Source organism: Poromitra crassiceps, assembly GCF_964638095.1.
Source record: "Poromitra crassiceps genome assembly, chromosome: 8".
Lineage (NCBI taxonomy): Eukaryota > Metazoa > Chordata > Actinopteri > Beryciformes > Melamphaidae > Poromitra > Poromitra crassiceps.
This window is the reverse complement of record NC_139629.1, coordinates 50,757,279-50,767,278: the sequence shown is the minus strand read 5'-3', so window position 1 is coordinate 50,767,278 and position 10,000 is coordinate 50,757,279. Positions and strand designations below refer to the sequence as shown.

Here is a 10,000-nt window from a genome sequence, read left to right as displayed (position 1 = left end):
ACTGTGTTTCTGCTGCCTGGCCTGCCTCATCCACAAAGATATGAGTATAATGACCTGGAGCAATCCCTGCTGTCACCAGTCTGACGAGAGAGACGGAGAGGCAGCAAGTGTTCACATTTAAACATATACTCAACACTTTTTCCACTTAATCACATCTCTTGTCTGGGAACGCCCATACAGGCTCTAGGAACGCCCACAATAGACGCTGGGTTAGCCTGGGGGCGGGGTCAGGGTGGGGTCAATTCCCCCATTCTATCCATTCAGCAAAGTTAGAATTTAGCTGATAGCCCAGCCCAGGCAGACACGATCAGGGATTTAACCAGTGCAGTAAACGCACATCTGAGCAGACGTCTTGTGTTCTCGTCGGTTTTACCTCACTCGCGCGCCAGCCGCTTAACATTTTGTGGGCGTTCCCAGACATGCGGACTGTCTCATGCAGTTCCATACAATCCAAAAAGGCAAAAAGGCCAACTGTAGACTCACATTTCCCTCTCTTTCTATTGGCAGAGCTCTTGATCAGTGACAGCTATAAATAAATAAATCACAATTGCATCACAATTGCTCTTATGACATCACTGATGATGTCACAATGCCACGGCCGGGCCCGCCCTGCAGCTCGACTGCTGTGCGGGCTCACTTACTCTTATGACATCACTGATGAATGACATCACTGATAATGTCACAACTTTGCATCTTATCTTATCACTGATGATGTCATCAGTGATTTATGACATCATCAGTGGGACAAAAATTTAAACAGAGAACAAACAGAGCCCACATTGCCCCATTTATATATTGATGATAGATAGATGACAGTATGTTAGTTACCTTGAAGCTGTTTGCAGGGTGGTGACCATGATCTTTTTATCCATCAACTCCTTTTTAGAGGGAACCACAAGTTCACCTTTAACCAAGTTACAGCAATGCTGTAGGAAAGACAAACAAACAAACAAACAAAACAAAACAAAAACAATGCACAAACACATACGTAGATGTGGAGAGGAACAATCACATATTATAACACAAACTGAATAATATTAAATAAATCATTATACTGTGAGTTCAATAAGTCCCATGCTGACCTTTAACTTTGGGGGAATGTCTCTCACAGAGTGGTTGAGGGCATAGAAGCGAAAAACCTTGTGTCCGTCCACCATCTTCTCAGCGAGGATGTCAGCAGCGCTGTTAGAGGGCGCACAGGCCAGGATGTGGCAAGTAGGATGAACCCTCACTATCTGCATGATGGCCTCTACCACGGTCACTGTTTTACCTGACCAACATAATTAGTATTATACAAAATAGATAGACAAATCAATGTATGTATGTACAAGGATGCATGCACAATCTCAAAGAACAAATAGTCGAATAATAATTCACGAGAGTCAAACTCTGGTCTGTATTAGAAAATTCTATAACAATTAGTTTGTGTATCTTGAAGTGACCTTCAGGTAGTGAAACTGTCTATCCCATGATGTGTTGTGTACTGATAAGAGACCTGCCAACTGTCTAATGAAGGCTTATGTATCTCTCTCTCTCTCTCTCTCTCTCTCTCTCTCTCTCTCTCTCTCTCTATATATATATATATATATATATATATATATATACCGTAAATTCCGGACTATAAGCCGCGGCTTTTTTCCCGTTTTTTGGCCTTTTTTGGCCCCTGCGGCTTATATAACGGTGCGGCTTATCTATGGATTTTTTCAGGAAAAAAAACAAAAAAAAACTGAATTCTCTCTTCTTTAGCACTCTTTCTAACTATAAATCCACTTCTGTTTTAATTTCCTCTCTTGCCCTCTTTTCACCACACTGTATGACACTGTATGACACTGTGTGCACTGTAAAAAAGAAACACAGGTGGTGTTGTGTTATGTTGTTTTGTTGAAATGTTAATAAATGGGAGCTTCCTCAAACAGCCATCTCTTTCCCGACAATCCCCTCTGTGCATGAACCCTTACATATGGTAATTAAACATTAAAACACACAAAAAAAAAAAAAAAAACATTAAAACCCCCACGGCTTATAGTCCGGTGCGGCTTATATATGTAAAAAACAGTCAACTTTGCAGGTGCGGCTTATACTCCGGTGCGGCTTATAGTGCGGAATTTACGGTATATATATATATATAAAATACATATAAAAAATATATATATATATATATATATATATATATATATATATATATATATATATATATATATAAAGTTGAAATTGCTAATAAAAACATAGACATGGAAATATCTCTAGTGAAACAAAAGGATCTGGAGCACACGGTCAAAGTAAAGCAATTTAATAGGTGCAAACAAAGACACACACACAGGAGTCTTCTTCAGAGTCAAACCAAAAAAATGGAAATGGAAATATCTCTCACACGCACGCGCACACACACACACACACACACACACACACACACACACACACACACACACACACACACACAACCTGTGCCAGGTGGGCCATATATTTTGATTTTATATTTATGTTTATACGACTCCTTAATTGCTTTCAGATTTGGAGATCATATTAGTCCTCCTGTCCATGTGTTATAAGAACATAAGTATGTTGACATAGGATTAGTTTCTAATAATTAATGCATAAATGATTAATTCCCCCCCCCCCCCCCCCCCACACACACACACACACACACTTACCTGTGCCAGGTGGGCCATACACCAGGTAAGGGGCAGGTTTGGAGGAGCCAGCTACAATGTGTTCTACAGCCTTACGCTGCTCTGGGTTGTTCTCCAGTTGACTGTTCATCAATCTACACACAAACATTTCAGGGATTCAGTTTCAGGGTTCGGATGAAAGCTACGGTGTCGAGTCCCTCCACGATTTTGCAATTGCAATAATGAATCCAAATTCAACCAATCACTGCAATGTAGGCGGGGCCTGCAATTTCTCAATATTCCTGCAATTTCTCCACAAAAACTGCAAAACACGTTCCTCAACTTGCAATTTTTAGCAGGTCCCATAATTTGACAACAAAAAAAGGGAGAAAAAATCACATAAAACTGCACATATTGCATTGTAAGTTTTGAGAAAAGCTGCCATTAGCTACTATGGGGGGGGGGAAATCACGATCTCTTTGTTGCCATTTTCCACAATTTTACAACAAAATAATCAAATACAACTTTGCAAATTGCATTGCAATTTTTGGGAAATACCGCTGCAAAATCAAGCACTTTGATCGCAACAATTTCACAAAATCCTAGAGGGACTGACTGTCATTAAAGGAGAATTTCGGTTTTTTTGAACCTGGACCCATCTCCTGGCATTAATTAAGATCTGACGACTCACCCAGTGATCTCCGCGGCGTTTCTGGCCGTCCTAGCGTTGTTTTGAGATCAATAGCGTCCAAGTCAGTTGTAAAATGGAGCTGATTTGGGGCCAAGTGTGAGCCTGTCTTTACTGCATCTAAATAGCTATTTTTACTCCCGTTTTCGCCAAATATCGTCAGAATCTGATCCCTCAAGAAGCACCACAGTGATATTTCGCCAAAGGCTGTTTCCTGGAGTCCCACAGGGATCAAATTACCTCAAACGTGATCTCAGTCACCAACTCTCGTGAAGTCCCGCGATACTTTCCTGCTGACTGGCCAAGTACAGGCAGGACGCTTTGCGGTGGTGGTTTTAGCGTAACCTATGTGGGGTTTGGCATAACCTTCGTTATTTCGAATCCCACATATTTGGCGAAAACGGGAGTAAAAATAGCTATTTAGATGCAGTAAAGACAGGCTCACACTTGGCCCCAAATCAGCTCCATTTTACAACTGACTTGGACGCTATTGATCTCAAAACAACGCTAGGACGGCCAGAAACGCCGCGGAGATCACTGGGTGAGTCGTCAGATCTTAACACATTCAGTGCCAGCGACGCCATATGGCGTCATTAGAAATTTACCGTACAGTGCCAGCGACGCCAAATGGCGTCATAACTCGATTTTTTTTTTTTGACGGGGGGGTGTCGATCTATGCCTCTTACATCGCCTCTTACAATATTCAGAGGTATTGAATGTGTCTAACCTATTTTACAGAACCCTTAGGTGGCGACAGCGCTCTCCAGATGAGAGAACGTGGAGTGAAACACACAGAAGAAGTCATTGGGGGGAAGGAAATCGCATCGCATCCGTCCGTATGCAGCGGCTTCATTGAAGCAACGTTTAGCTGTGCCCCTGCAGCAGCCAATCTGCTATCACAATTGAGCACCTCGATGTCCGCTGCAACAGCCTCCGTGTCCGCTGCAACACATGATCAGCCGTGGATTTGTTATTATTCTCAACTCGAAGCATGGGAGCTGGTACACGCGGCTGTAAAAAAGCAGGATCTAGCTGACTTTTTCAGTGCTGAGCACAGGCAGAGAAAACGAGAAAACAGCAGAGCAGAGAGACACTCCTCCCACAACGGGGGGGGGGGGGGGGAGGAGGAGGGGGGGAGGTGGGCACGCAGAGCCAAGTACACAACACAGACCCAGACAGCAGGACAGGGTTGGCAAACGCAAGCCAGAATATCCGATGCCCACCAGCAGCAAAAGATCAGCAAGAAGCTGCAACCAGCAGCGCATGCAGGCGCCAGCGCTGCTGGTTTCAGCTAAAAATATTATTCTTCCAAACAAAATTCCCTTGCCTTCACTGTTTTATTGAAGGAAATTATTTTTGAGGTGTGACTACATCAGAAAATTAGCTTCAGAGTCAGTGATGTGCTTGAAATGTTTAATTTCACAAAAGGCTCATTATCTCAGCTCGTAGAAAAAAAGCTCTGTTTTTCGTTCGATCAAGCTATCTTCTCCGGCTCATAACTAAAGAACGGAAAATGGGATCAATAAACTTTTTTTTGCAGGTGATAGAAGAGAGTCTCATCGTTATTTGTGCGTGTTCAGTGTTTACATAGTAATTATTAAAGAAATTATATGACTGTTTTAAAATGCATTGCGGCCTATGTGGCACAGCAAGCAACCTTTTGCCCAAGGGCCGTGGCACTGAAAGTGTTAATTAATGCCAGGAGATGGGTCCAGGTTAAAAAAAAACGAAATTGTCCTTTAAGGTGTGAAGTGACTAGTATGGCTGTCTCTAATCACATGTTCAATACATTTTTATTGTTACACAAGAGGAAAAGCACTGCTAGATTCTTGCCCTAGAGTCTGACCTGATCCTGATGGGTAGTGGTTGGTGGCTGGAGGGAGTGGCTCCATCAGGGAACAGCACCTCTCCCAACCCGTGTTTAGATGCCAGCTCTGCTGCTCTGTGCTGGATACGCACGGTCAAACGGTTGACCGTGAACTCAACGCTGAACTTCATGTCCTCTTTGAAATGCTGTAGGAACCTGCAGACAAATTCACAGATATAACTGTGTGAATTTGTGATACGACGGTGATTTCTTTGTTTGTCATTTGCTAAACAAATACATTTGGCCAGCATTGTGTCATACAAAAAATAACATAGGAGTTAATTTCCAAAAGACATTTAAGCAGAACTCAATCCAAATGAAAACCTGTCTGGACGGGATTAGTGTTGCAGGACTACTGGAGTTTGTCTAACTGTCTGTCCTATGAGGCCTGTGAAGAAATGTAACGATCGTTACAGAAAACAATTTTAAACTGTCAGATATCATTACAATTTAGTGTGTTCAATACATTCCGGGATTTATTTTAGGATGAAGTGTTGTAATTTACTTTTTTGATCAAGTATTTTTTCGCCGATTTTTTACCCTTTGTCTCCCCAATTGTGCTCGGCCAATTCCCCCTGCTGTCCCGGGCGTTGCTCCACCCCCTCTGCTGATCTGGGCAGATCTGTAGACTAGCACCATGCTTCCTCCGATACATGTGCAGCAGTGTTGGGGGTAACTCATTACAAAAGTAACATATTACATGTAATATATTACTTTTAGCAGTAACTCAGTAATATAACTGATTACTTATAGGATTTCAGTAATATTATACCAGTTACTTTGTCAAGTAACTCAAGTTACAAATTGAGTTACATTTTATTAAATTAAAGCACATATTTAAAAAAGATACAATCATTTCCCAATCAAACTGTCTGTTTTTATGCAAATAACCACTACAGATGACAATAACAAAGGAAACTAATAACATTTAGAATTTTGGATTGTTTACACTGACTTCAAGGCGGTTGACATTATTTTTCGGGATGGTTCCGGGGCGGCGATGTCATTCTGCTGCTGCTGTTGTTTTGGTAAAAGTAATGCAAAAGTAGTGTAATAAGTAACGAGTTACTCTAGTCTACACAGAAAGTAATATTGTAAAGTAACTTATTACTTTACAATGAAAGTAACTAGTAATATGTAGTATATTACATGTTGAAAGTAACTTGCCCAACACTGATGTGCAGTCACCAGCCGCTTCTTTTCACCTGACAGCGAGGGGTTTCACCGGCAAGGGGTAGCGCGTGGGAGGATCACGCTATTCCCCCCCAGTTCCCCTCCCCCCAGACAGGCACCCCGACTGACCAGAGGAGGCGCTAGTGTGGCGGCCAGTGGCCAGGACTCATACCCCACCGGCATCCCCCCCACAGACACAGCCAATTGTGTCTGTAGCGTCTGACCAAGCCGGAAGCACCGCTGCCGGGAATCGAATCTTCATTGTGGCTTTTGCCTCTACACTACCCAGGCGGCCCCGGAATTTGCTTCTTTGGTGAAGCCCTTATCCCTCAACCTGACGCCGTCTATTTTAATTCCTACATTTCCCAGAATGACTTTCAACACTTGACTTTGGACTTTGCTGGCAACTTTGGTGGCTCAGTGGTTAACACTGTTGCCTCACAGCAAGAAGGTCCCGGGTTCGAACCCCGGTCCGTCCCAGGTCCTTTCTGTGTGGAGTTTGCATGTTCTCCCCGTGTCCGTGTGGGTTTTCTCCGGGTGCTCCGGTTTCCTCCCACCATCAAAGACATGTATGTTAGGGTTAAGACTCCTGTCAGTGCCCCTGACCAAGGTACTGGCAAAAGAACTGGAGTTGGTCCCCGGGTGCTGCACAGTGGCTGCCCACTGCTCCTAGTTCTAGGAAGGTTCCTAGTAGAGGACAGACAATTGGACTCGAGTCATAGGGACTCGGACTCGAGTCGACTCGAGTCGCAAATTTGACGACTTCCGACTCGACTCGGACTTGGAAGGTAAATACTTGAAACTCGACTCGGACTTGGAAGAAAATGACTCGAAACTCGACTTGGACTTGTGACAAGATCAGCCGAGTGCACCAGCTGGGCGTACGCCTAGGTTTACACGCTACGTCCGATGTAGAACTCAAAGTTACGACTAACTTAATTTTATGACTAGTGCACCCTGTATGCGCTGCGTCTGTGTATGGAGCAGGCGTAAAAGTTACACCCAAATGCGTAGCTACTCACTGACAGCTGTCTCATCTTGATCTGCGCGTGATGCGGCCGGAATCTTCTCCAAAAATATCGATCGATAGTGCTGTAAATATAGACGTTTTGGGCGCAGGACCTCCGCTCGTCGGCGGGTTTTTAAAAGCTGGTGCGTCGGAAGATCTTTCAATTTCTTCCTGACTTCGTCAACTGCCCGCAGTGCGCAGTCTGCCATCGCATTCAGTACTGATTGCACTTGTGATCAAACTGCTTGTGTTGGCGCTGTTAAATTGAGCTGTGAGAGCGTTTCTATGCTTTGAATACAAGTTACAACTCTATAAGTTTGAGCTGAGTTGGAGCTGTCTGTCAGCTGTCTCGAGCTTGTCTGAGAGAAGTGTGTTGCTTGGCAACAAGCACGTATTAACGTGAACGCGCACGTCTGCAGCCTAAATAATCTCTGCCTTGTCATTTTTTCGAACCTGTGACTCGACTTGACATAACCTGTGACTCGACTCGAGACTTGACTTGAAATAACATTGTGACTTGACTTGACTTGACTTGCCACCGAGGCCTGAACTTGTTGCACTTGAAGAAGGGCAGCGTGATTATAGCGATTATAGCGATAGCAGAGCAACTCTTCCATGATGGATTTCTCACAGCATGATTGTTGGAACGGCAGTACAAAATGGTGAGTCTAGAAAAAGAACTTGTTCTGATTCTGAACTCGCAAGGTTTGATGTCGCGGCCACGGAAGTTGCATACTGTCGCACACACAAAGCTACCAAGCCACGGTGGCCTCACGACCAAGACTGGATTAGCATGAAATACTCAAAAGAATTTCTCCCCCCAAACCGCAGAGCTCTCTGCCCAGGCTAAGAGCCCCTCTCTCGGGTACCAGACACCCAGGCAAGCCCCCTGTCACCACCCATCCCCTACCCAGGCCTGGGGCCCCTCTGTCGGCCACCATACACCCAGGCAAGCCCCCTATCACCACCCATCCTCTACCCAGGCCTGGGGCCCCTCTGTCGGCCACCATACACCCAGGCAAGCCCCCTATCTAAGTCTGGTGAACTCCTGGTAAGCTGCATGAAGAATACTAGTAGAACAACCGCACCGCAGACCATTAGTTCATTCTTCAGTCCAAATCGCCATTTGAGGCAAATTGGAAGAAATGCCATCAAGGCACTCCTGAGATGTTGCGTTACAGAGCTTGGAAATTGGGTGTGTGAGGTCACAGTGACCTTGAACTTTGACCTTTAACCATCAAAATCTAACCAGTTGTGTTGTTAGTTGATGGTAGGCTAGGTTCTTACTCTTGGTTGAATCTGCCCAGCTGGACCTGCTCATTATCCACATGCTGGACGTAGCCTTGGTATGTTAGAGCTCCTGAATGCGTCACCAGAACCTGGTCCCCACGCAGCACAGACGGACGCTTCTCAGAGACACCTGGAGCCTGATAAGATACAGAGATGTCAGTGTTTGTTTGTGTGTGTGTGTGTGTGTGTGTGTGTGTGTGTGTGTGTGTGTGTGTGTGTGTGTGTGTGTGTGTGTGTGTGTGTGTGTTGTGTGTGAGAAGCATAACCTGCAAAAGGAAGAGATCACTCTTGTGTCTGGCCAAAGACACATCGATCATGTTGTAATTCTTGAGATCCTTCACCATCTCTTGCTCATCTAGACGCAGCAGCGACTGTAACTTCTCAGTGTAGTTCCCCCAGCTCAGAGGACTATCCAGCACGTCCCTAAGGAAAAAATACCATGTTCAACTTTGCAGGAGATGAAACATTGGCTGAAGACCACTTCTACAATAAGGCGTGGTTTAGTAAACTATTAGAAAGAACACAATTCTCCCTGCCTTCAAAACCTATGGCTCATGGTTAAGTGTCAAATTTCTCATTTTCCCCATATCTGTGTGCTCTGTAGGGGTGTCAAAAATAATCGATTATAAGATGCATCGCGATGCGGACGTGCACGATTCTGCATCGATTAACAAATATCAAAAATCGATTATTAAAAAAAAAAAAAAAAAAAAAAAAACTTTTTATTTTATTTTTTATAATCAAATAAAATAGAATGTAAGTACATGCAGTTGTTTATTTTAATTATGGATCATAATACAATGCAATTCCAAATGCACTTTTATTTTAAAAGTAGCCACACAGTGAGAAAAAAGAAAGTGAGAAAAAATAAATCATGTATTGCGGAAAAAGTGATGCATCGATTTAAGATGCCTCGCGATGCATCGTGATGCATCGTTTAATCGAATCGAATCGAATCGTTGACAGATGAATCGTAATCGAATCGAATCGTGAGGCCAGTGAAGATTCACAGCCCTAGTACTCTGCCATTTAAACTGTACAAATACAGATCAGCGTGTGTAGCCAGTATCTGAAACATTTTCCACTAGAATTAGTGATCCAATTGAAACGGCGAGATGGTAAACAGAACTACAGTAATGGATGCGTTTCAGGCTATGTAGGTTGGTTGCGACCTTCAGCTCAATTCTGTGTTTTGTCTGCCCCATCGTGATGCACAGAAGGGAGAGAAACTAGCACCACAGCAAAGCACAGTAGAGAGCCTAAAGCTTGTGGCATACTCTTCGTGCCCAGCCAAGCGCATAGGGCGCACGGCGATTATGACGTCATCGCACGGGGCGTGTCGGGGGGCGAGGCCTGAGCGCAGC

The 10,000-nt window shown here is 44.0% G+C and overlaps 1 protein-coding gene across 3 annotated transcripts in view; it reads right to left on the bottom strand.

Annotated features, from left to right (window-relative positions):
* LOC310781738 (putative helicase mov-10-B.1) overlaps positions 1-10,000 on the bottom strand; it is a 19,298-nt gene that overhangs the window by 8,643 nt on the left and 655 nt on the right. For all 3 annotated transcript variants that reach the window (XR_014552976.1, XM_083642350.1, XM_083642351.1), the window contains exons 2-8: positions 8,903-9,059; positions 8,634-8,773; positions 5,144-5,320; positions 2,652-2,764; positions 1,083-1,270; positions 829-926; positions 1-80 (exon numbers count right to left, since the gene is read on the bottom strand). The exon at positions 1-80 is cut by the window's left edge and continues 18 nt beyond it. Coding sequence is in view for 2 of the 3 variants with exons in the window: in XM_083642350.1 (XP_083498476.1) it covers positions 1-80; positions 829-926; positions 1,083-1,270; positions 2,652-2,764; positions 5,144-5,320; positions 8,634-8,773; positions 8,903-9,059 (953 nt within the window). In the remaining variant the exon portion in view is untranslated. The remainder of the gene's footprint in view (positions 81-828; positions 927-1,082; positions 1,271-2,651; positions 2,765-5,143; positions 5,321-8,633; positions 8,774-8,902; positions 9,060-10,000) is intronic.